Source organism: Eublepharis macularius, chromosome 16, assembly GCF_028583425.1.
Source record: "Eublepharis macularius isolate TG4126 chromosome 16, MPM_Emac_v1.0, whole genome shotgun sequence".
NCBI classification, from domain to species: Eukaryota; Metazoa; Chordata; class Lepidosauria; order Squamata; family Eublepharidae; genus Eublepharis; species Eublepharis macularius.
In genome coordinates this window covers 11,833,258-11,859,507 of record NC_072805.1, presented here as the reverse complement: position 1 = coordinate 11,859,507, position 26,250 = coordinate 11,833,258, and the positions used below count along the sequence as shown (strand labels likewise).

Sequence of the window (26,250 nt, the reverse complement as noted above, 5' to 3'; positions counted from 1 at the left end):
TTCGGGTTCAGGCCTCAAGAAGGCCCCAAAACAGCAAGTTTAATGCCAGGCACCAGTGAAATGACTGCTACAAACAGTAATTTCCTTTGGACTAACCCAGTCCTGCATCACAGAAGCCCAGAGTCCATGCTCCCCCCAAATTTGCAAAACATTATCAGCAAGATGTACACAAATCTGCTTGCTTTGCCTAAGACAGTCAAGCTGAACAGCCGATTTCTTTTGCGATGGCAGCAGAAAAGGAGCGGGGCAGGAAAGGGTGGTCAGTGATGATCCAGTGGTCAGACTCAGGACATACAACCTGGGGGCAGGCAGAAGAGAGAAGCAGCTGCCAGAGGTAGCGCTCAGAAGCAATCATTCCAGAATGTGAGACTCTTTCGCGAGTGCAATAGTGGCCCTCCTTAGAAAAAACACAGTATTATTTCTTTAATAAACACTACTCCCACACAGTTGACACTTTTTGGATCTTGCATTGCACGAAAAACACGAAGGCAACCTGTCCTGGGGCTTGAGATCGAGAGAATCCTAAAAAACCCACCTGAGTGAAAGGGGTCAATCTCAAGGCAGAGATCCACTGGGATTGCCTGCATGCAGACAGTACATAAACCGGGGCACGTGGGCCAAATCCACCCAGTCCTGAACACTTTGACCACCTGTATCTTTCGCGCAGCTTCCCAGTTTGTTCGAAAATATGGGACTTTTGGTATGGAAAGAAAGAGACTGAAGGACAGCGACAGCACGGAGACTGGAGAGAATTAATTCACAAGGAGGCAAGAGCCATGGACAAGGATAACCACCATTTCCCCCTTGACTCTGAAGGCCCATCCCTCACAGTTCCCATCACTGCCACCCTTTCTCAGTGGCCACAAGAGCAAAATATTAACTCAAAAAATGGAAGGAAGACACTTAGGATGTCCAATAGCAATCTCAACAGCCAAACTCCACGTTTATGCAAAAAGACAACAGAGATGTTTTTTATTCCATCCTGGACCACTTGAAGGCCCTCCACACGGCTCACAGCTCGGTGCCCCTTTCAAGTGCATAAAATCTTATTGGCTGTAAAGATCTGTCAGAAGCTAGAAGGGCAACAGAATGCAGTTCTTGGGGGAGGTGACATCAATGCCTCTCCTGCTCCTTGTTAAAAGAAAATAGGAGAATAAATGATCAAAAACCATCCAAAGTCCTTAACCTATGCACCAAATGCAGGTTGTAGACATGCACTTCTCTTGGGGCAGATGTAAAGACACTAATCTGCCTATCTGCAATTCCACAGCACTCCCCAGGCAGTGCTACCAACCGTACAACTTCTGAAACTGAAGCATCTTCCTGCTCAATTCACCTCTCGGAAGAGGGTTCTGGGCAAGCAAAGAGGGGCAGACTGAGAGTTCTGCCTCCACAACTACTGGAGCAGTTTAACAATGCCGCTAGTTGCACCGCGATGCACCCACTTCTGCTGGCAGGAAAGCCATTATGCTAGCAAAAGCATGTGTTTTTTTTCCTTTTAAAGTTGCACAAAGAGAGCCCTATTGTATCCAAAGAATCATGTTTGCTGGCGCAAGCCATAGCACTAGCATTAGAATGCTAATTTTGTTTGTTTTTTAAAAAAAATGCATTTAAAAGCAGGAAACGTCAAGTGTTCACAAGTGCACAAGATTTGTGCCATACTCAGTGCTACTGCTTCGGCATCGATCCTCGCATCAACAGGACACAAGGTAGTTATCTGCCATTCACCCTCCACTCATTCCACAGGGTAGAACCAACTGTTTGCTCATCTCTCGCAGCTACGGGAGGAGAAAGAGCTCAAGCGAAGAGCACCCACAACTGGCCGGGGGAACCAGAGTACAGGGCCAACTGATATAAACACCAGGCACATTCTGCTTCCAAAGCATCCAGCATTTTGGGCAAAGACCACAGGAATGGAAGCAGACAACTGTAGGGAGACGTGGAGAGGCAAGCTAGGAATAGTTGGCATCAAAACTGCCTCCCTTGACAGGGCCTGCCAAGTCTGCCTCTGGCTTCAGAGACTTCACCAGGAGTAGTAAAACTCCAACAAACGACAGTAAAAGAGTTGCCAGGTTTTGTTCTGCAGCTAAAAAGGCTAGAATTCTTTCTAAAAAACAAAAATGAAGGCAAGATCTGTAGGATGCATGTCACATCTGAAGGCACCCGAAATTCACTGTCCTGTGCATGACAGTGACTGGAACAAGCATCTGTTTTCCCCCTGTTGATTTGGAAAGGGAGACAGTGAATGGTGCTCAAAGGCAAGGAAGTAACGCCCCCCCCCCCCCCACACACACACATACCGCAATTAGTCTGGTTTAGTTTGTCAGGAAGCAGCTTGGATAGCCCATGCACAGAAAGGACAAAAACGGGTCAAAAAAGGTAAAGCGCTCTCCCCCTTCCTGACTGGCCGCCATTCAGTCTTTGCAAACAGGGATCCAGACCACTGTGTATGTACTAGAACCCAGAACGGGGAACGAGATCCGCAGGATAAGGCTCCATCAACAGGTCAAACTCCGTAAGAGAAAGCCATGCCTCAAAACTGGGGCACTGGGGCAGCATCTCTTGGGCAAGGCTGGTTGGTCTACGCAACGGGAGAGATCACCCTCTTACCCGCCAACCACTAAATGCCTGCACTGATGCCGGATCTTTCAGGCCAGTCCTACGCAGGAAGTGACAAGGTCTGCTTTGGTCCTGAGATGATCAGCCTCAAAGACCTTCTGAGGCCCTCAAAGCCTTTCCTCCACGTGGGAGAGACAAGGGGAGGGAGAAAGAAAGCTCTACTGATAAACTAGCCCACAGGGAGAGACCGGGAGGTAGCGAGAGGTGCGTCAAGAGCACCAGGGCCATTGGTGGAGTGGCTGGGCTTCACACCCATTCTTGTAAAGACCGCTTGCAGTAGAGGAGCATTCGGGGAGTGCCCTTCCGCTGCAACTGCACCAGGACGTAGACGAGGCCCAAAATCCCGAGCAGCAGCACCAGTGGCACCATCACCATAACAATGCTCAGGGTCAGGGGGTATTCGTCAATGTGCACCACAATGTCCACATCGTTGTCTCCGCCGTGCCCATGGCCCTTGCCCCTGCCACCACCCACGTCGTCACTGTAAGTGTCCTCCACATCCGCTTCGTTGTCTTCCTCTTCAGGGTGAGTGTCCACGTTGTATTCATCCTCGCTGCTGCCTGGACTGACGGTCGGCCTGCCCAGATTAGGCCACCGATGGCCGGGGTTGGGGGTAATGGCAACCTCTTCATGGCACCCCATAAAGTCACGCAGGATAGACTTGGGGTAGCCCGGCTCTGTTTTCAGTCTCTCATTGTCAAACTTCCAGTACTTTGTGCCTTTGTAGAAATAGGTGTAGGCTGTAAAACAGTGAGGCAAAAGAAGAGTTAGTAACTCCAATCCTGTCATGGTCCAGCCCGTACAATCTGGCATTCTGTTTCCGCATGCATCCTGGACTGACCACGCCCTGAGTTCCGTGGTCTGAATCAATTCTCTGAAGAATGAGCACCATGTGGTATTTTGCGTAAGACTCGTGGGGTCAGATCGCGGCCCATTACATCTATCCTTGACTTGGTGGGTTGTGAACCACAACTGGGTCGTGCCCTGACCTTAGACAGGTCAAACCTGTGGACCCACCACAGCCTGGTTGTTAAAAGACAAAGGAAGAGAGAAAGGTGGGATAGCAAAGGCAGAAAGAAGAAGAAGGGAAGGGAAGAAAGGAGGAGGGACATAAGCAGAATTGGGGGCCCCTTGCCGGAGGGTCTGAAGGTGGGTCCCCAGTTAAATCTAGCTGAGTTGAAATTTTGTTATAACTAATTTAAATCCAGTGGCTTTCAATGAGGAACAATTCAATTTAGCTGGATCCAAGTCAAAGTCACTAGACTGACTCTCGGTTTGTTAATATCTTCAGAAGTTAACTGCACTTATACAGTGCTCTTCTAGACAGATTAGTGCCTCACCCAGAGCGGTGAACAAGTTAGTGTTATTATTATCCCCGCAATGCAGCTGGGGAGCTGGGCTGAGAGGAGCGGCTTGCCCAAGGCTACCTGCTGAACTCATAGCAGTAGTGGGATTCGAACCAGCAGAGTGCTGATTTGCAGCCAAACCACTTAACCACTGTGCTACAGCAGCACAGCACAGCACAGCACAAATCAAAGCTTTCTGTTCAGAAAACTCTGCTCGAGTCTGCCTCAGCAAGCCTTATTCTTCTCCATTAATCCAAGCCTTAATAATGCTTCCAGCCACATGAAAATGGGATGGAAATAAAGATCACAGGGCATTGATTTCCCAGAGTTGCAAAATACCCCTTTTAAAGAATTGGTGTTACACTGAATGCCCTTACAGGCTCTGCTAAGGGCACAGGTTTTAAAGGTAAATGGCAAAATTTTCTTTAAAGATCAAGCAAATTCACCATTGAGACTTTTCAAAAACTCACAGGTGACTGCAAGCTAGCTGCAGTAATGTGTTAAATTTAAATTGTTTAGGCCGTTCGGACACGTGATTTATCCTTTGCCACCTTTATCTTGCAGGGCTGTGGGAGCCTTCCCCCAAAAGACCAGCTTGGCTGCGTGTCTCTGCCTGACTAGTTCTACAACAGAAACAGGATTTGTTCTGCTTCTGTGCTGCTCCCCGGCCTTCTCTGTGTACTCCATGGACAACATTCAACGGAGCTCTCCGTTTGGTTTCCAGCTTCTGTTTTACAAAATTATGATTAGCAGCTTATTGTTAAATTAACCCTTGACTTTATTTGTTACTTTTTGTTGGTGTCTATCAGTTTGTGCTTCTCTTTTTGTTTACTTACTTGCATCAGAGCTCAGAAAGGCTCCCTTGGGAGCATGAGGGATTCCGGCCCATATGCTGATTTTCTTTGGGTAGCCTGGATCCATACTGTGCCTCTCTTCACTAAAGCGCCAATACCTATGGGAGAGCAAGGGTTAAACTGCAAGTATGTACTTACCAAAGCTCAGGGAACATTGAGAGAGGCTCAAGGTCCACAACAGGCATCACCCTACCTATTCTTTTATTACAGTCCAGAACAGAGATAGCTATTTTATTTGCATCCTGCTTGGCTCAGCCCCAAGTGTTCTCTCATCAAATCCCAGAACTGCTTTGCTTCAGAGACCAAACTACACCAGACTGTCAGATTGTTCTCTGAGCCCTGTGGCTGACAGCTCTCTCATCACCCCTTATTCTCCTTCTGCATCCTCGTCTACTAATGACACCGATTCCTACAGTAGTGTCTAAATGAGGCTCTAAGGCACAGAAGCCTCCAGACACCATTTGCAGCTATTGGAATCGTGAGTCTCTCTGCCAGTGGCTTCTTTTCCCTGCCAGAGAAGCTGTCAATGATTAGCAGACACAGAACAGATAGCTGATACAAGCAGCCAAGGGCTTCTGGGCACAGAGAACCTACTGTGCAAAGCAGACCTCAGTATTCTTCTACTCTAATTTCTGTGCCTGCAGCCACGTTACCCATGTCTGGGCACGAGAAAACACACACACTTCCCTTCCCTCCAAGCTATTGCTTTAGCAAAACATATCCTTTAGCAGCAATGGCTGCAGAAAACTCAGTGGAGGAAGAAATCTTGTGTTCATTTTTTCACCAACTCTGCACTTACCTTCTTTCTTCTCTTGCCCCACTCTAACTTGTTTTGGCTTGAATCCTTCTTCATAAGCCCTACCTGCCTCACCCTATATCTTGCATTTATCTTCAGAATGAGTCTGTTAGCTGAGACCTATCTGGAAGTTCTCTGGTTAAACTCACTGCTTGCGTTTTCCCAAGAATTTTGGGTGGGGTTTTATTGGCCAAGGAAGAAACAGGGAAAGGTGTGAGCAAATAATGAGCAGATGATCTGATAAGGGAGAAAAGTCTGCAATTGGGGGGCGGGGGCTTGCCAAACACAGATTCTTCAATAGACCCTGGCCCAGTAGCTCTCAAGCCTCCATCTGGCCAACAGGTTCTGAAGCCAGATGAAGGCTCTCCGTTCCTGGTGAGCTTCTGCTGCAGTCGGCATGCTAGCTACGTACCTGTCCCCTTGGAAGAAGTAGGTATGCCCTGTGGGCTCCCACCAGATGGCAGTGTCCACTCTGCCATATGGCATGCCCAGTCCGTAGCTAGTTAGGGGCTGTGGGTAACCTGGTTCCAAGTTTGCCTCTCGGAAAAGCCAGAACTGATCCCCTGAAGACAGGATACAGGATGTCAAGTTCACAAGCGCATAAAAGATAAGAGTATAAATAATATAAATAAATAAATAAGAACGACCTTTTAAATGCTTCCTGCTCCAGCTGGACATCAAGTTGAAGCTAGCGGCACTCCCAACACACCCACAATTCTTGCAGTATCCCAGCGCCCAACATGCCAGGCTGCTAGCCAAGTGCTTAACAGGCCCTCAGGAACCAGAAGATGGGGGCAAGAAATGAGGCTACCAGTGTTCGGTGTGGAGGTTGGCCTCTTTCCCTGCTTTCTAGCAGAACTTGGGCTTCAATCTGCCAAATCTCTCCCCCACTTCAAAACAGAGTAGGGGCCGGATAAACAAGTCTCTGGCTGGACTCTCGGTGCCATGCCTCTCCTGTGTCTCCAGATAGCTTTGGGCCACTTTCTGGTCTGCATGTGTGGCTGCTTTGGCAACACTAGGCAAAAGTTTAAAAAAACCACCTGTCCTCACAGGTATGAACTTGGAGGAGTGGGAAAGGAGCTCCTCTTGATCTTGGCAAAGTTCAACACAACAACATTCTGGGTTTTTTTTACTTTCAACCTCCACCCAAGGCCCCTCACCTTTAAAGAACACGAACCGCCCATCGTGCCTCTCATATGCAGCATCGATGTTCCCCGGGAGACCTCTCCAGAAGTGTCCAATCGGCATAGGGTAGTTGACCAGCACCCGGTTATAGCGAACCCGCCAGAACCAGTGGCCCTTTAAGGGAGGGAGAATGGTGCACCTCAGACTTGTTTCTCCAGCCTCAAGGTCTGTCCTGCCCCCAGCCACACGGGAGGGTTGGCACAAAAGGCAGCAAGGAAGACACATCTCTGCCCCGTTTCCCTCCCCAGGGACCGCTGACATGCCTTTAATAGCTCCGCTTCCAGCACCGCCACCCCTGGTCAGAAGCAGGCAAAGAGGAGATGGCATTCGGCATTAACTTTCAGAAGAGACTGCCAGAAAGTCTCAATTCTGAAAAATGAAACTATCATTGTTTTCCACTTATATAGCACACTGGCTTTTAAGAAAGATAAAGTTTGCAAGAACAAGAGACTCAGCATTTAAAAACAAATGCCTCCACACCCTGGAGGCAGAAATGCAGCCAGTAGGACAAGGAGACCTTGGGTATGGGGAAGGGAGTGCACTGAAATATCTGTCCGCAAGCTGTGTCATATTTGTGATGGGTTTTGTAATCCGCCTGGAGAGCCATATGTAGTGAAAAGGCGGAGTAAAAAAAAATCATCACTTAAACAAAGCTGCCAACCCCCCACCTTAAATTTGGGGCGATGAGCCTCTTTATTTCTACATGTGGGATCTCCCAAATAAATATACCCAGAGTACTCTCAGCAGAGTTTTGGATCCCCCAGGCTAAGAGCCGCAGGCCAAGAGCCCTTTAGCTCTCGCCCTTTGGCTCACGCCTCTGGCGAGGAGGAGCCTTTTGTTTCGAAAGGTCACTTCCTGCCTAGCCCAGCAGGGCCCCAGGACACTAGGGGGCGGGGCTTGTAACCAAGAGCAACAGCAACCAGCAGCAAACAACAGCAATTCACTCAGCCCCCAACAGCCCCACACAGAACGTAACCAGAACCAGAATCTCATCTTGAGGTGTTGCTTTATCAGCCAAACGACAGTAGCTGGGCAGGAGAAGACATACCTTGAAGACAAACATCTCTCCACGCAGCTCTGTCACCACATCGAAGTCCCCATCACAGATGTTGGGCTCTGACTGGTCTGGGGTGCCCGGCCTGGGGGGCCAGTGTGGCTTGCCAGGGGGTGGCCTAGAGGTCCTCTGCTCTGGTTTTCTGGATGTCCCAGTAGGAAAGGGCTTGGTAGGTTGTGGCTGCCCCCCTGGAGCACCTGAGGAGCACACACACAGGTATCGCTAGCCATGAAGGACCGTCACCTGCAGCGTCAGGAGCCACTCCCAACAAGAGACATTTGCCCCAATCAGTTTTGAACAGTTGTCACTCAGGGTGAAGACACGTTTTATGTATGTATGTATGTCATTTATAGTCCGCCTTTCTCACTGAGACTCAAGGCGGATTACAGCATACAGTCAATATGGACATTTCCATAAACAATGCCGTAGGGGAAACAGATACAAATTCACAAAGACATAGCATTAGCAAGGATCCAATACAACACAGTGGTGAAGTCTATGGTTCCTAACTCATTAGCGAAGCATCTAAGACCTCCTCTCTACAATACAGACTTGCCATCTGAGTAAAAAGCCTTGTTGAATAATTCAGTTTTGCATCGTTTGCGGAAAGCCAGGAGAGTGGGAGCTCTCTTGACCTCAGGCAGGCTGTTCTACAGGGCGGGGGCCACCACAGAGAAAGCCCATCTATGGGCTGCTGTTGATTTTGACCATGTGCAAGGTGGCACCTGCAGGAGACCCTGTTCGGAAGAGCGAAGCTGCCGTGGAGGAAGTTGCCTGATACTGAATCAGACCTCTGGTTCATCAAGTATTGTCTGCTCTGACTGGCAGCAGCTCTCCAGGGTCTCAGGCGGAGACCTTTCACATCACCTACTACCTGAACCTTTTAACTGGAGATGCTGGGGACTGAACCTGGGGTCTTCTACGTGCAAAGCAGAGGCTCTACCATGGAGCCACAGCCCTTCCCTATGGCATGAGTGGACAGTTGCCAAAGAAGACCCCAGCTCCTCTCTGGATGTGACTGAGTTAAGTAGTGATTGTGAGTTCAATGTCTCCCCCTCCCCAAAAACACATTCTACATTAACGAAATGCCTGAGCGGGGTGTTGGCTTGCCAGTCGATGTCACACTATCACCAGCTAGTGTGGCACTTAAAGCAACAATCTGGTGCACCAATCCTGGTGCAGATTTACTTAAGAGAAACTTGCCTAGTCCACTCTTCCTCCCCTAGTCTCTTGGGGTCTCTCTACACAAGGCGTCTTATACAGGGATGCTCAAGTGAAAGATCTTCCACTTGTTCTCCCGTTGTGGCTACACATGCACTGCTAGAGAGACAGAGGACACTTGAATATAAGACCACACAGAAAGTAAGCCACTTGAGTGTCCCAAGGTAAGATGTCTTGTGTAGAGAGACTCATAGCCTTTAAACTATTCCTGTGTTGGTTTTTACCAGTATCTACTGACACCAATTCACTAGAGTTTTCTAACATGTCTGCAGTTACTGTAGTCATAATACATGTAAACAAATGTCTAAACAGCAATTCAATTTATCACTATCACGAGAGGGTGCAGAGGAGAGCGACGAGGATGATCAGGGGTCTGGAGACTGAGGCCTACGAGGAAAGGCTGAGGGCCTTGGGAATGTTTAGTTTGGAGAAGAGGAGGTTGAGGGGGGACATGATTGCTCTCTTTAAATATTTGAAAGGCTGTCATTTGGAGGAGAGCAGGGAGCTGTTCCAGTTGGCAGCAGAGGGTAGGACGCGAAGCAATGGGCTTAAATCACATGCACAAAGGTACCGACTGGATATTAGGAAGAACTTTTTCACGGTCAGAGTAGTTCAAAAGTGGAATCAGCTGCCTTGGGAGGTGGTGAGCTCCCCCTCACTGGCAGTTTTCAAGAAGAGGCTGGAGGAATACTTGTCAGAGATGCTTTAGGCTGATCCTGCACTGGGCAGGGGGTTGGACTAGATGGTCTGTATGGCCCCTTCCAACTCTATGATTCTATGACTATTTTGCACCTTTTCCAGTTTGCCCTAGTCACTTACAGAAGGCACTCCCAGCCCTTGAAATGTACATGAAAACGTCAAAAATGAACAAGTCACAAATTCGTTTTCAACATTTTCTGTGGTAAATACACTTTCTTGGGAGAGGGCAGTAAGGGGAGGGCAGTAATGAATACAAGAGGCTGGAAGCAGGTATTATAGAGACCATAGAGCTGCCACTAATAATAGCAGTCCCGCGTCTTTCCTTTTTTCAAAGAGCAAGACATGAAGTCACCACAGGATGCGCTCGCCTGTGGTGTTTGTTGTTATAATAATAACGCAGTTGTTATAATAACAATAACATTCAATTTATATATCGCCCTTCAGGACAACTTAATGCCACACTCAGAGTGGTTTACAAAGTGTGTTATTATTCTCCTCATGACAATCACCCTGTGAGGTGGGTGGGCCTGAGGGAGCTCCGACTGACCCAAGGTCACCCAGCTGGCTTCAAGTGGAGGAGTGGGGAATCAAACCCAGTTCTCCACATTAGGGTCCTGCTGTTCTTAACCGTTATACCAAACTGGATACACCAAATTCTTTAGATATTTATACTCCACCTTTCTCCCCAAAGAGGAGAAAGGACCTAGAGTGGTTTACATCATGATTCTCCCCTCCTTCATTTTATCCTACCAACCCCATGAGGTAGGCTATGCTGACCGAGAGTGCCTAACTCAAGGTCATTCACAGCAGAGTAGGGATTTGAACTTGGCATCTCCTGAATCGTAGTGTGACACTCTAAGGACTGAGCCACTCTTGATGTCATGCACACAACCTACTTCAGACTTACTCAAAGGTCAAGGTTTTATGACAAGTCCCGTTGGCCTCCCCAAAATGTTAAGAACTACCAGTAAATGTGGGTGTTAATTTTTTTACACTGACCACCATATTGAAAAAAGGGAGAGTGGCAGAGCAGCACCGCTGTCAAATTTGTGATACTGAATTTCTGTTTTCACCAAGAGACTGTAAACTCAGGTTGTTTTCCCTACTCAGTTCTTGGTTTGGGCATCTTGTCCTGGGGTGACAATCATCCAAAATGGCGGCGGGGGTGGGGGGAGGGATTCTCAAGTAAAGTTCCTGCCGAGAAAGCAAGATGTCAGGGGAGAAGGAGGACAGGGCTCCTCCACATTGGTACAACCAAAAGTTGTTTCAGAAGTCAAAGTTGTATACACCTGATTATTCTGCATGGCTAAATCTTTAGATGTCTGTTCCTAAAAAGGGCTCAAAAAGGACTAACAGCTATTAATAAAATCAGTAAGTTATCAATTTAGTAATTTAAAATGTTATATGAATATAAATGTATTTTAATTTAAGTAAGCAAGGGGATCATGGGGAGAAATACTTTGTGGTTTATATATCCTGTTATACATAGCTATCTTTGATATATACAACTATGTTATATAATCCCTTTTTTCTTTTTGCATTCTCTTTTATTATTTTTCAAAATAAAATATATTATAATTTAAAAAGGGGTGCAGGGGAAGAGACAGGACAGACTGGTGCAAGACCCTTGCCCTGTTCCAGTGGCTCATCAATCCTCCTTTGATTATGCAAAACAAATGTATAGGAGTGGGTTATATCTTTCCCCTTATAACCTCGCAGTGAAAAAGGCTAAAGACTTAGCTTTTAAAACTGAAAGTTGGGGGATAGTAAATCATTATAAAGTATAATGATCTATCAATTTCCAATTTTTAAAAGCCTCTCAAAGCCCTCCAGTCTTTATGCATGCGTTGGGGGGTGGGGGTGGCAGAGACTGAGTAGGACCTACAAAAATGCCCACCTTCCTGTCCAGAAGGCATCCAGAAGTGGTCTGACTGCTCTTTATTCAAAAAGATCATACCCAGCTAGGTTTGGGAGCGAGTGCAGCAAAGATGGGGGGAAAGAAGCAGCAGGACAAACAGAGGAGAGCATCATGCAAACACTTCTGAAAACAGCACTGCTGTGAGGACGCCAAAGAGGAGCAAAGCATCTTTGTGGAGAAAAAGTATCCGGGACTCCTGAGAAGTTCCAACATTTCTTTCCAAGCTAAAGCATTGCAGGGCTTCAATTTCACAGACTAGCAGTGCAATCCTAAAACAAGTTTCTCCAGTCTAAGCCCTTTGAAATCAATGGGCTTACATTGGAGTAACTCTTCTTAGGATTGCACTGTCAGTTTGGTAACTTCCACAACAAGCTATTTGATATTATACAACGTGCTAAGACACTGGTCTAAAGTCTCTTTTCTTCCCCTTCCACCCAGAAAAGGAGAGGGTCCAGCACAAGCAACCAACGTAACGTCCCAAGAACATTAATGGTCAGCACTCACCATAGAGCTGCTGGATGCCGCGAAGGTCGTCGTCCGGCAGCTGGAAGTTCTCAGTGTCCATCCATTGGTAGAAAGGCGCCATGATGGCGCTGGGATTGCTCGAATGCTCCAGGCCCAAAGAATGGCCCAGTTCATGGACAGCTACGAGGAAGAGATTGTTTCCTTCTGGAAAGAGACAAGGGAGGTCTCCTACATTTAATGCACTCCTGCCCTGCTTTTTGACCCTGCTTCTCAGGTTTATTGGGGATGGGGGAGACGAGAAAGGAATTTACTCTAATCAAGCTCAAACCAGGACTAGCCATAGGTGAGTACCCCTAAGTTAATTCATGCTCTATGCATTCCATTTTGTTATATCCAGAGAGGGAAACGTATATCTGACTGATAATATAACCTGAAAAGGAAAACAGTTAAAGAGAGAAAACCAAGGCTGATTCCATATGGAGATGATACTTCGTGTAGTTCTTGTTGCAAAGGATCATCAACATACCAGGTTCTTCTGTACTTTCTTTGGCTTAATCCCCTGTTGTCAGCATTTCCCCACTTCCAGGGCTTTTTTTCTGGGAAAAGAGGTGGTGGAAGTCTCTATTATCACGTGTGCGCGCGCATAGCACGTGCACGGTTCCAGATATGCATGATGCCGTCACTCCCGGAAGTGACGTTGCTTCCCAGAACCCAGCACAATGCATTACAATGAGATAAATGTTAGTAAGCTTGGAAAATTACACTATTATGAGAAAGGGTTTGTTTCCTTTCTGTATCCTCTACAAAAAGTGAAATCTTCCATTCCCTTTCCCAAACATTTCATTTCTTTGGAATCATATTTTAAAATATGCAAGAAGGAGGAGGCCTGTAAGAATCCAAAACCCATCTCACAAATCTAAATTCTAACAGATTCCCTCTACCAGCACAGAAAAAAAATTCCAAAATTATTTCTCAAAATTCCACAAATTTTCAAATTTTTAGGGAGGCTTTTGCTTTACTGGAGCAATTCTAAATTAGACACTCAACTTTAGCTGCTTTAGATTTATACTTAGTTTAAAATGGCTTTTTTTGTTGCCTGCCAACTCTACCTTACCAATGGCTAAGCTGTTGTGACATTGTGAAATACTCATAAATATTCCAATGTCCCAGACAAACAATAATCATAAAAACTTCCTTAACACCCATATGTTCACTGCAATTTCAGTGATGTTAATCAGCTGAGGGTGGGGAGAACCATTTGAGTTTACAGCTATTAAGACGTAAGAACACCTATATGCTGATGAATATATTGATGAAACCTTCTGTGACTTGGACACAGCTATTGATTTCTAGCATAAAACTGGAATAACCATAACTGATATTTTAACTAATACAAATAGCCATAAGTGGTATATTTAACTAACACAGAGCCAATCTGCATTCAAAAGCTGTGGGAACCATAACAATGTCAACTTCAGTCACCAAAAGAATGAAAGCAACACACACACACACATACATGCACAGCCTCACCCACCCCCATGAAAAGAAAGCAGAATGAACCAAAAGCAGCGCGCACATGCACACACAGCTCCCACCCTCCATGAAAAGCAGAATGAACTCAAAGCAGCACACATACACACACAGCCCCACCCACCCACTCCAATGAAAATAAAACAGAATGAACTCAAAGCAGCACACACATACACAGAAACTCCTGAATGAAATGAAAGCAGAATGACCTCAAAGCAGCTAAACCTTCTCTGCAGAGCTCATGCCAGGTCCCAGATCTCTCTCTCTCTCTCCCCCCCCCCACAGAACCTGCAGGGCCAAAGGAGGAAGGAATCACGTGGGCAGATTCTAGAGCTGCCAGAATGGCATTCCGGAGCATTCCCCCTCAAATAAGCCCTGCCCACTTCTATTACAGCATTTTAAAAAACCAGGAATTTCTAGGTTGTTATAGAGCTATAATGTTATAATGATCTATTGCCATAATCTATTAGTTCCTCTGAATTCTCAGAGGAATTAAAAATAGTGTCCAGGCCTTTTCACTCTGGAGTTACAAGGGAGAGAAGCAGGCTACACGTTTCCCTTTATAACTATGCAACAAAAAGAGAAGCACTTAAAAAAAAAGCTGGAAACTCAAACATTATTGCAATAAATTGTTATGATGATATAATCTTCTAGCAATTCTTGCTTTGAAGATCTTCACAGTACACTGCAATACCTGGCTTGGCCTGTTTCCACATTAATGTTTTGCTCTGTCTCAGTTTCTTTACTGCTCTACTGTAGAGCTATTAGAGATTGCAGAAAGTCAAGAAATCCAGGTCTCTCCAGATTTTTATTTATTTGTTGTACATCATTTATACCTTACCTTCCTCCCCAATGGGGACCCAAAGCAGCCTATGTCATTCTTTGTTCATTTTATCCTCACAACTGCCCTGTGAGGTGGGTAAGGTTGAGCGTATGTGACTGGCCCAAGGTCTCCCATCAAAGTTCAGTGGCAGAGTGGCGAACTGAACCTGGGTTGCCCATATCCTAGTCTGCCACTCTAACCACTATACCATGTTATCTTTCATTGATGCCAGCCTGCTGCCTGTGTGAGCATTGATCCAGCTGTGTGAATGGCATATATCCACACACTGTCTTCAGAGCTTTGTGGGGCACTTTCTTACCTGACACGTCTCTGTTCTCAAGCATCCATGGTTCGTCCAAATCAAAGTGCACATCCCCACCCAAACCAGCACTCGGGAAGAATGCATGTGCCAAGAAACCCCCGGCACCATCAAAGGGGGAGCTGTCTCCATGGAAGCCAGAGGCAAAGAGCACCATGATGTCTGCTTCCTTCCTCCTCTTGTAGCGGATTTCATCATACAGGATCTCTTGGAAGACGAGGGGGGTAGCTTGTTCCCACACTTGGAAGGCTCGGCGGATGGCACTGTAAGAATGAAAGCGGCCCACCTTCTCTGTGTAGTTCTGGATGCTAGGAGCAAAGGAGAAAGAAGAAAAGGACACCGTCTTATATCATTGCCAGCAGATGCAAGCCAAGAGGAAGGCCTTCTTTGCCTTTCCAAAGGCCTCACCTTGCCTGCTTGGCTTTTCTTTCCTGCACCCAGGGCTTTTTTTTCTGGGAAAAGAGGTGGTGGAACTCAGTGGGTTGCCAGCACAGGGGGCAACTCTTGGCGGGAGGTGGTGCCCCTGGTACCATATGTGCACGTGCAAAGTGCGCGCACGTTCCTAGGGCCAATGATGTCACTTTGGGTCAGCTGGAACAAGGGGGGAGTTTTTAAAAGTTTAAATTGCCCCTGGCAAAAATGGTCACATGGCTGGTGGCCCCGCCCCCTGATCTCCAGACAGAGGGGAGTTTAGATTGCCCTCCATGCTGCTCCAGCGGCACAGAGGGCAATCTCAACTCCCCTCTGTCTGGAGATCGGGGGCGGGGCCACCAGCCATGTGACCATTTTCAAGAGGCTCCGGAACTCTGTTCCACCGCGTTCCAGCTGGAAAAAAGCCCTACCTGCACCTCAATCTATGTCTGGACATATATAAGACTCCCACCAGCAACACCGTCCTCTCCAGGGCTCATCTGATGCAGCAGACTTTCTCCTATGCCACTTTAACATTGGGTGGCCTTCACAGTCTTACACAATCTCTAGGAGAAATATCTTCTACAAAAATCCATGCATGTAGAAAACTAGCAGCTGCTACTGTATTGCCAAAGAATCTTTTCCCCCCCACAGGATATGACTGGAGTGAATATTATGCAGTACAGCCATTTACGATACAAAGCAAAACGCCCTCAGCTAACTTCAGATTTCAGTTCTTCAGAGATGTCTGGAGTCCTCATGGTTGCTAACAAAGTCTGAAAGGATGTAAGAGCTACTTGCGGAAACTTAAGAAGTTTTCAGCAGGGCTGCTACTTGTGTGCATAAATGGCAAACTGCTCTTAATTCTGGCCACCACCTACTTCGTGTCCCCCTCATAATGCCATCCTTTGCTCCTTGCCTGCTACGGTTCCATCTTTCCTAAAGTATTCTGCAAAACCCAGGATACTGATTTTTTTTAAAAAAAATTTAAAAAATTTAAAAAAATTTTTTTTTAAATTTTAATTTTTTTAAAAAAAAAATTGAAGAAATTCATGCAAAACCAGATCACATCTACTTCAAACAGAAAATCTGGACATTTGTGATACTGAGGAGGAAAGGCGGGGAAAAAAGGTTTAATAAATACAAATAAAAATTCAGGCCCCTTCTGTTGCCAGTTCAGTAGCCAGGCCCTTTGAAAGCAGCCTAAGAAAACAATCGTCTTTCAAGCCTGGAAGGCAGGTCATACCTAAAGGTCAGGCGCTCCTGGCTCCACCTGCGTCCAGTCAGTGCATATCGCCTTCGTCGCATGTTGGCTTTGATCTGAGATCCAATTTTATCGGGGACTCCGCAGCGGGGCCGCTTCATCCAGCTGCAAGCCACAACAGCCAGTGAGCAGAAAATAGGTGGAAAGGGCAGAGAGCTTTGAGGCCAAGCCCGCCCCCCCCAACTTAAAGCTCAGCAGGAAAACATACATCACTTCAACATTTCCAGAAAGTGCGAAATGACCAGTGAGAACCTGGCAAACACCAGAATATTGCACCATCACCTTTTTCCTTTCACGCCAAGAAGGCCTCAAAACATTCTCCAAATATGCTCCCTGAGAATACGCTGTGTGCATGGATGGAGAAATCCACCTTGACTTTAAATGTGTTTCTGCTGAAGTGTTCATCAAACAAAACGTAAGTTCATGCATGCAGGCAGACGTACCCTGACCTGGATAGCCCGGGTGGGCCTGATCTCATCAGATCTCAGAAGCTACGCAGGGTCAGCCTTAGTTAGTAATTGCTTACTAACGAAGACCAGGGTTGCAGAGGCAGGCAACGGCAAGCCACTTCTGTTAGTTTCTTGCCATGAAAACCCCACCAGCGGTCGCCATAAGTCAGCTATGACTTGACCACACCAAAAACATGTTGCATAGCTATGTCCAGGCTATGCAACAAGGATCTCATTCAGATCATCATATGCATAGGCAAATTTGGAGGAGGGGGCAAAAGTTTCCACATTATTTGGGAGTCTGTGAGCCAGCTGGAGCCCAGAGAAGATTTCTGCATCTGCAACACTCGTCGTTCAAGCAGAAGTGCTAAAGATGCTCCGAGTCCTGGCTGTCTGCTTTGTGTTAAGTGAAAGCACTCACCTCCTTTTCCCATGAGTGCATGATGTGGTAGAACTATTTCTTCTGATTCAGTTTCAAACACCAGCTAAATAAAATAATGCAATTCTCTGTTGTATGTTCTATTACTCCCTATACATATTATTTCATTCAAAATTCTATTAAAGAACTATTTATTATATTACTGAAATGTTTACTTCATTTTAAACCCTATTTCCCCAACGGGGACCATAATAGGTTTACATTATTCTCTTCTCCTCCATTTTATCCTCACAACAGTCCTGTGAGGTAGTTTAGGTTGAGAATATCTGACTGGCCCGAAGTCACCCAGCAAGCTGCCATGGCAGTGTGGGGATTCGAACCTGGGTCTCACAGATCCTAACCTGACACTCTAACCACTAAAGAACTCTGTGTTGCTCAAGCAGAACTGCACTAGATGCATTTTTCTTTCCACTCACACATAGCAGGATCCAACCCATGTTTTCATGAGCCTGCACTTTCTCAAAGAACCACGCCACTGTGTCCTTGTGTGGAAATTCCCTTCTAACAAGTTTCACAGTAGGAAAGACAACCTCTCCAGCTGGCAGAACAAATGCCATTGCCCCCCCACACACACACACCAAATCCAGGCACCTGACAGCCAACATTGACAGAGCCATCTGTAGCTTCATATTTCTGCAAATTTCACTGGTACAAGTTAAAGATTGGTGTAAATCTATCGGTGTGAAATTATTTACAGCTCTGAACATACACTGCAGGAAGGCAATGGGGTGGTCCCCCCAGTGTTTGAATCTGTGCTAAGCCATCTCTGGGAACTCAGAAGGGAACTATGTCCTGGGGCTTTAGCTCCCTGCTGGCACCCGAGAGCCATCACAGATGGAAAAGCTGGCACATGTTATACGGAAGCAACACCTGTGATAATTAAAGCATTCTAAATTGCTTCATTTTCCATATCACATGGGAAAATGGTGCGGAGACAGAACAGAGAATTGCCAACACTCAATTCCCCCTTCCCTGAATTGAAGTTTGATGAGCTGAGGACTCCACAGACTTCTGGTTATCTGGAGCTACGTAACATTTTTCAAGCTGAAATTTTAGCAACTCATTTACACAGAACCGTTGAGAAATATTGAGGCTGTTAAGAATATTAAACACTTGAAAATTAGAGATTCAAGTATAGAATATAATGGATATCTTGTTTGGATAATTGAGCCATTGAGTCTTTAATCTGAATAAAAATAAAACATTATTTAAAGCTAAAACGTTTCAGTAACTGATTCTGGAAAGAAGCCCTGATCACAATTACTTAAAATATTGATATACTGATATTTGGACTTTAACTCAAATTTAACTTGGCACAAAGCTCTTTAATGTCCACTAAAAAGGAGAGATGTGTGACTTTTTTCTTTTGAAAAATTAATATATTGTATGAAGCACTTGAATGTCTATTATTAATTGAATTCACCAGGGACTTTGGGACTTTGTCATAAGGTAAATATTTAACTCTGTTACTTAAATTTAACTTCTACCACTGCTACCTGAATTTAACTGTAACTCTGGCAATGAGCATACTGAATGCCTAAATATTTTACACTGTGTAATTTGCCTGTGTGAGATAAAACTATAAAATGTCCAGAAATTTATATCCAGTAATAATAAATAGTTCTGAATTTCCAAAACCTTAAAAAGCTGAAGAGGCTTAACATTTTTAGTAGCGGTTGTAGGGACAGAGAAAGGTACAGATGGACAAAGTAGCATGTATTTCAGCCTTTTACAGAGAGGACTGTAATAAACACAGAAAACTAGTGAAAAACTTCTAAAGACAAAAAAGGGGAAGATGTATACTATGGGAGTTGCTTCCATTGATTATATTAAACTCTTTGCTTGATATATTAAGAAAAGGAGAAGAATGTGGATGTTGCTGAATATAAGGGGGCTGAATAGTAATGTTAAAAGAAAGACACTTCAGAAAGAGCAGGCAAAATTGTTTTCTCGCAAGAAACTTATTAAAGCAGCACAAAGTATTAACAGAATAAAACAACTTTCCTTCAGCAAAAGGTGAAGCCACTATAAAACAGACAAGCAATACATGAACAAAGACAGCTACGGTTAGAGGATAGTAAATTTAACTGGCTGGCAGGGCTGATGGTGAAAGTTGGCTACTAGTTTCCATTTACACCCTAATGTTAATCAGAGCCATGTTTTAAATGTTCTTGAGAGACCTTTAATAAAATCCCAGTAATTGTTTCAGGTGCTCTCAACCAGGGCTTTTCAGCTGGAATGCAGTGGAACAGAGTTCCGGAACCGCTTGAAAATGGTCAAATGGCTGGTGGCCCTGCCCCCTTATCTCCAGACAGAGGGGAGTTTAGATTGCCCTCCATGCTGGCACGGAGGGCAATCTAAACTCCCCTCTGTCTGGAGATCAGGGGGCGGGGCCACCAGCCATGTGACCATTTTCTCCAAGGGCAACCCACTGAGTTCCACCACCTCTTTTCCCAGAAAAAAAGCCCTGAATAGTCCTATGAATTTATCAAAGGGTTTTATTGGAGGAAATCTCCACAGTTAAGAATAGTAGGCATGTTTCACATCCTCTTCGAAGAGTTTTTACTTTCTATTTGTCTGCTCAGCATATTCATTCAAGCATTTGGAATACATTATATATTGAAGAATATCAAAAGTGTTGAAATTTGAATCTGAGCTCTCTCACACATCATGCAACAATAATAGTACATCTTATGAGCTAAGCAGGACAAATTATGGAGATGAGATCATTTTTATTAGCCAATAAGGAGATAGTGGAAGAAATGATGAAGCAGGAGATTAGCAGTGCAATCCTATGGAGAGTTACTCCAGTCTAAGGTCATGGACTTCAATGGGCTTAGACTGGAGTAACTCACCATAGGATTGCACTCTAGGTCTGTTTTCATATCAACATTATACTCAAGGTATGTATTTTCATTGTGAGAAATATTTAAAATTTTTATCAGAAGGACATTTTCAGTGCAATCCTAAAAAGAGTTAGGATTGGGTTTAGACTGAAGTAACTTTTCTTAGGATTGCATTGTTTATCTCTGATAGTTTTGAAGGGAGGAAATAAGAACACCATATATCAAAATTAAGAATGGGAAAATAAGAATGAAAATAGAGGTTTAAGAAAGTAACATAAATGGAATTAAAATTGTACAGAGAACAATTAACGATATTAGATGTAAATGATACTGAAAATCCTTAGCCTCCACAAAAAATATTTCAAATACAGAAATAAATATGACAAATTATTCAATCACAGCAAAAGAATTAAGCACAATCAACCACAAACATGAAGGCAAAACAAGGTAAGATAATAAATGAACTTGAAGCATACAGTATATTCTCAGATTGGCTGCCTAATTAATAAATAAATTATTAAGAGATTTTTTTTACAACATGTACAGTTGGACTTTTCCCAACCACAGGCTCAAGGTTCAACGGTCAGTAAAAACGACAATAAAAAACCTCCACATGCAAGCCGGAAACACAAATCCCACAGTGACCAATCAACTTGAATCCTACTAAAGAAACAAAACAGCTTTGCATTTCCTTCTCGTACTCAATGGCAAGCTTTCCAAAGACTTCTAAATTTACTGCACTTCTCAGGAACCATTTGCAAAGTAACTCTACTTTTTTTCCAAGTATTGGTGAGGATGATTAATTGCTAAATATTAAAATAACCCTAGAAGCTAAAATAAAAACGGGAGACCCATAATGGACAGAAAGTTTGCTGCAGAGCTATATGTTTCTTTAGGGATAACCTGGTAAAGTGTACTGTCGTGGGCAATATAGAAGAAAAACACAAAACTCAGACATCAACTGCTATTGATTCTTAAAGAAAGGAAAGATTTTTTGAGTGAGAAATCTTACTGAATTTAGGACTACAAAATAATGCTTCTCATGGTGAATATTATCCAGCTATGTACTGGATGATTAAAGAGATTAAGTTTTGTTAGATTGAGGAAAGGTAATATTGAGTTTCGTTTGACAAAGGAAACCACTTAAATATCAGCCTTTTTAGATGCTAAGGAAAGGAGGCTTTCCTTAATTCTATTCTAGAAGAAGAATGGATACCAGTATGGCATTTCCCCCTGGGATATTACATGCTATAAGCATTACATAAACAGAAAATGAATGAAGTCTGAAAAGAAGACCATATCCTGGAAGTCCATTGCCTTTGATACTCTTCATAATATTTACGAAAAGCATTATGAAGGCAATCTGCCAGTAAAAAGATGTAAAAGCTACTCAGGGCCCAAAGGATTACAGATCATATTATACAGGGCTGATGTTACATTAAAGGCAACAGGTTCAGTGACTTGTTTAAGGGAAGTAAAGCAGAGAGAATAAATAGTACATACAGGGCAAAAAGAATGCAAATGTTCTACCGTAACAACAAAAGACATTAAAACATCAATAAAAGCTCCTTGATTAAAAGTATGCAAAATGATATTCCCTGATATCTATTGACATTGGAATGTATCCAGACTAAATTTTCTGCTGATGGAAGAGAGTTCGGTTAGCGGAACAGAACTTTTCTAGCTTTCCCTGCTCCTGTGGCAGCTCATTGATCTACCCAGAACGCTGCTCCTGGGGGGCAGGGGACCCTCAAGAATGGCATGAAGGGCAAATTGGGGGACTGCAGAAGAAAGGGGAAACCGGTGGAAAGGAAACCTCCCCTCCTTTTAACGGAAAATTTAGTTTGTATCCAATCCACTGATATGCAGCAAGACTCCAGAGATGTTACCATGGAGAAAGCCAGATAACAAAGCCTCTTTTCTTACTGCGTGAGTAGGATGGAATTGGGATTCCTTTGAAACATGACCATGGGTAGGCGAGAAAGAGAGGAAGGAAAATAAGCATCATTAGAAAAGGCAAGAAGAAAATTTCAATTAAAAAACATTTTTATGTAGGGATGAGACATTGTGGCCTGCATCCACGTGGGCAATGAAGAAAATGTCAGCGATCTCCAATTTTCCTAACAAGGGTTGACAATTTCTGCCAATTTGCAACCTCCCGCCACAACCAAATGAGCCTTCCAAATGTTGTTCCTGTGGGGATGAGTCAGTGGACTCTCACAAACAGCTTATAGGAGTGGGGAATCAAAAGAAATTGCCACCCTCTCTTAAGAGCCTGGAATGTGGTTGGATACAGGCAGGGCTTTTTTTTCAGGGGGAACTCGGTGGAACGGAGTTCCAGAACCTCTTGAAAATGGTCACATGGCTGGTGGCCCCGCCCCCTGATCTCCAGACAGAGGGGAGTTGAGGCGTGGAGGGCAATCTACACTCCCCTCTGTCTGGAGATCAGGGGGCGGGGCCACCAGCCATGTGACCATTTTTGCTGAGGGCAACCCACTGAGTTCCACCACCTCTTTTCCCAGAAAAAAAGCCCTGGATACAGGTCAATATAAACTAAATGGATAACCACTGAGATGAGAAGCTTGATTCAAAAAAATAATAACAAACACTATCAAAAATTTATCATAATAGATGATATTTTGTACTTCCCATTGTAATAGATAGGAAATACAAAACAGGATAAATTTCACATGGAATGTGAAGTAGTAGAGAAGTACTGGAAATGTGATTTTGTCATGTAATGCTTAATTATCTGGTGCCACCAGGTACTTCCACTAGTCAGATGGCTAATAGGGGATTATTTAAAAAAATCAGGGAAGAAGGTTCTTTCAGTGGGTCTTAGCCATGATTTCTAAACTGAACCTCCATGTTGAGAGGCAGTGTACCTCTGAATGTCAATTACTAAAGGGAACAACAGATGCAAGTTTTTGCAATTCCTTGGCTTGCAGGCTTCCCAACTTGGCTGCTGTGGGAAACAGGAGGCAACAGTCCAGTCTAGTATGGCCATTCCTATATTCTTAAAACTGGGGGCCGAATGATGGAGAAAGGGGAATGGAGGATCCAGGCGGCCTAAGAGGGATGGCCCTTCCCGGCTTCACCCTCACCCTCTTGGGCCTTTACTTATTCCTCGGATTCCCCCAAAGGGCCGGTCGATCTCAGCAGCCCCCCCCCTTCCACCCTCCTTTTGCAGGTGCCCGAGGAGGACCTTACGCTTTTGTCTCTTCGTCCAGGATGCCTGTCACAGTAATGCCGTAGAAGTTCTGCATCTCAGACAAAGCGGAAGAGAGGATCTGAGCCGAGCGCAGAGTGGACATTTGGCGGGTAGATGGCGGGAGGTAGCCGTAAGACTGGAGCCAGGCCTGCCAAGGAAGCATTGGGATCATAACACAAAGCAGAAGAAAGCAGTGGAATCCACCCCTACCCCAAACAGCAGGACCAGGCTGAACAAAACCACACTCGGAAAAACGTTCCGCCTCCTGCAACGTATTTTGGGTCGGGGAACTGTTTTCCAAGAAAGATGGAATGTTGCTAGGAAAGATGCGGGTGGGTGAAACCCAGGAGTCCCGGGGCAAGCCAAGATGAGCGGCCTCTGTGGCACTACGAGCCAGCGCTTCGGGGGTCACTCAGCTCAGCAATGAAAACCGTGGGCACTAGATCAGAGCAGGGCACCTGTGCCAAGGACCCGAGTGCCAGGGCCAGAGCTTGTTTATGCTTGCTTTTGGCTCCCAGCAGCCCTCCACCACAGTGGCCCGCCAGGAACCTTCCCTGTTAAGGTGAAGGGTCAGTCTGCCCCTGGGGGAACTCCATGCTGAGCTCAAGTGTGAAGAAGGTGGAGATGCCCTAACGGCACACACAGATTTCACACAGATGGCACAATATACAAGCATTCACTCCAAAGGAACAACGCTTCCGTTCTATGAGCTGGGCGTGCCTCCGAGCCACACTTGAATGGGACAAGCCGCTGCCAATACGCAGCTCCAAGCGTTGACAAGGGTAATTTTAGATCTCAGGCTGGAAACAAGCACTTTGCTTTCCCAGGGGCTGAAGCGTTACTTCCTGAGGCCTATGCAGTCCCACGGCTGTTTCAGACCCAACAGGCTTTGCAGGACTTTGAAAATCTTGCCCATGAAAAGGGCGAGATTTAAGACCAGTAGCCCCTTAAAGACCAACTAGATTTCCAGGGTACGTCTGAAGAAGGGAGCTCTGACTCTTGAACGCTTGTAGCCTGGAAATCTTGTTGGTCTTTAAGGGGCTAGCAGACTTGAATCTTGATCTCCCACTGTAGGGTAACAGGGCTACCCACCTGAAACTATCCCCATGAAAAGGCGTGTGTGTGTTTCTCTACGTAAGACAGTAAAGAGTCCAGCAGCACCTTTAAGACTAACCAACTTTATTGTAGCATAAGCTTTCAAGAACCACAGCTCTCTTCGTCAGATGCATCGAGAACCACTGCTCTCTTCGTCAGATGCATCGAGAACCACTGCTCTCTTCGTCAGATGCATCGAGATGTGTCTGACGAAGAGAGCTGTGGTTCTCGAAAGCTTGTGCTACAATAAAGTTGGTTAGTCTTAAAGGTGCTACTGGACTCTTTACTATTTTGCGACTACAGACTCACAGGGCTAGCTCTTCTGGATCACTACCCAAGACCTCTTATACCAGAATGTTCAAATGACTTACATTCTGTGTAGTCTTATATTCAAGTGTCTCCCTAGCAGTGCATGTGGATCCACAACAGGAGAACAAGTTTAAGATCTTTCACTTGATCCTGCTCATGTAAGATGTTTTGTGCAGAGAGACTCTGTTTCTTTGCATTAAAGTCATACAATTTCCCCCCTCCTAGAGTCACACATTTACAAGCATTAATATTCGGACTGCCATGAAGCAAGACAAGCCTAGCAGAGCCCCCTTTGTTCCTCTTCGTTAGGGTCTACCACACGTGCGGTGGAAGTTGCGTGTCCGGCGCTCCCCCCGATTTGCTGAACTCAGTTCTCAGGCCCAGAGCTGAGCTTCTGGGAAATCGCGGGGAGCTCCGGAGGCGCCTGCCGGGTTCGGCTGTTCAAACGTTGCTCAAGAGACACGTGTCGTGCAGCGGAGAGAGGCCGCTGGTGCACCTGCAGCGGAGCGGCGCGGAAGCCCGGCGGCCTCCGCTCGCACCTGCCGCGCCCGACTGGCGTCTCTCCCAGGAAGCGGCAGCAGCGCCAGCGGGGCCGCCTGCTCTAGCGATCCAGGCCGAGCCCGGAGGGGCGTGCGCTGCCCTCCCCGGTCCAGCCAGGCGGGCCCCTGCCGGACGGCACCGCCGGCTCCTTCCCTTTGCTCCTCCCGGTCCCCGCTGAGGACACCGCGAGGGGGAAGGGAGCCGGCTGCCGCGCCCCTCTTTCCTGCCCCGAGATCGGCAGGTGTCGGGCGGGCAGACGGAGGGACGGGGCGCGATCCAGGCGGCTCATGCAACTCCGCGCGGCATGCCGGCCGGGGGTTGCCGTCGGAGGCGCGCCGCGCTGTTGGCTCTGCCTTCGCGCCACGCGCCCGCCCGCCCGGGCGAAGGGCACCTCCGGCCCGGCCGCCTCCCCTCGGCAGCCCCCCGTCTGCCCCCCCCCGCTTCGCTCCGGCAGCCGCGGGCCGATTCCCGCCCGGGGCCCTCGAGGACGGGCAGGCGCCGCGGAGCGCCTCTCAGCCCGGCCGCCTGCCAAGCCTGCCCGGGGGAAGCTTCCCGAAGGAGCGGCGGCCGAGACGCGATGGCGACCCGAGGGGCCGCGAGTCCTGCCCGCCCCGCCGGCCCTACCTCGGCGTCCACTTCGCCCGGGACGGGCCCCTCCGAGGCCGGCGGCAGCGCCAGAGCCAGCAGCGGCAGCAGCGGCGGCAGCGCCCAGCCCCAGCCGGCCCTGCCCCGCCAGTCCATCGCCCGCCTCGGCCCGGCCTCCCCTCTATGCGCCGCCGGCCCGCTGTCGCCGCAGCTCCACGGCCATGGCCCGCAGGCGGGCGGGCGGGCGGGCGGAGAGGCTCGCTCGGCGGCCG

General features: G+C 46.4%; 1 protein-coding gene across 1 annotated transcript; it reads right to left on the bottom strand.

Annotated features, from left to right (window-relative positions):
• Positions 1 to 26,250, bottom strand: MMP15 (matrix metallopeptidase 15). Its single transcript, XM_055000211.1, has 10 exons — positions 26,018 to 26,250; positions 23,449 to 23,597; positions 16,487 to 16,609; positions 14,830 to 15,137; positions 12,197 to 12,361; positions 7,849 to 8,051; positions 6,776 to 6,914; positions 6,028 to 6,178; positions 4,802 to 4,917; positions 1 to 3,359 (listed from the first exon to the last, which is right to left on the bottom strand). The coding sequence occupies exons 1-10, from the start codon at positions 26,132 to 26,134 to the stop codon at positions 2,866 to 2,868; spliced, it is 1,965 nt and encodes a 654-aa protein (XP_054856186.1). The 5' UTR covers positions 26,135 to 26,250; the 3' UTR covers positions 1 to 2,865.

What these genes read in the sequence shown, in the direction of transcription:
- MMP15 (XM_055000211.1), bottom strand. Translation starts at nt 26,134, where the DNA reads ATGGACTGGCGGGGCAGGGCCGGCTGGGGCTGGGCGCTGCCGCCGCTG. An exon ending in TGAGAACAGAGACGTGTCAG is followed by an intron (nt 12,362 to 14,829) that starts GTAAGAAAGTGC and finishes GTCTCTTTCCAG; the next exon opens with AAGGAAACAATCTCTTCCTC. An exon ending in GCGGTTCGTGTTCTTTAAAG is followed by an intron (nt 6,179 to 6,775) that starts GTGAGGGGCCTT and finishes TCCTGTCTTCAG; the next exon opens with GGGATCAGTTCTGGCTTTTC.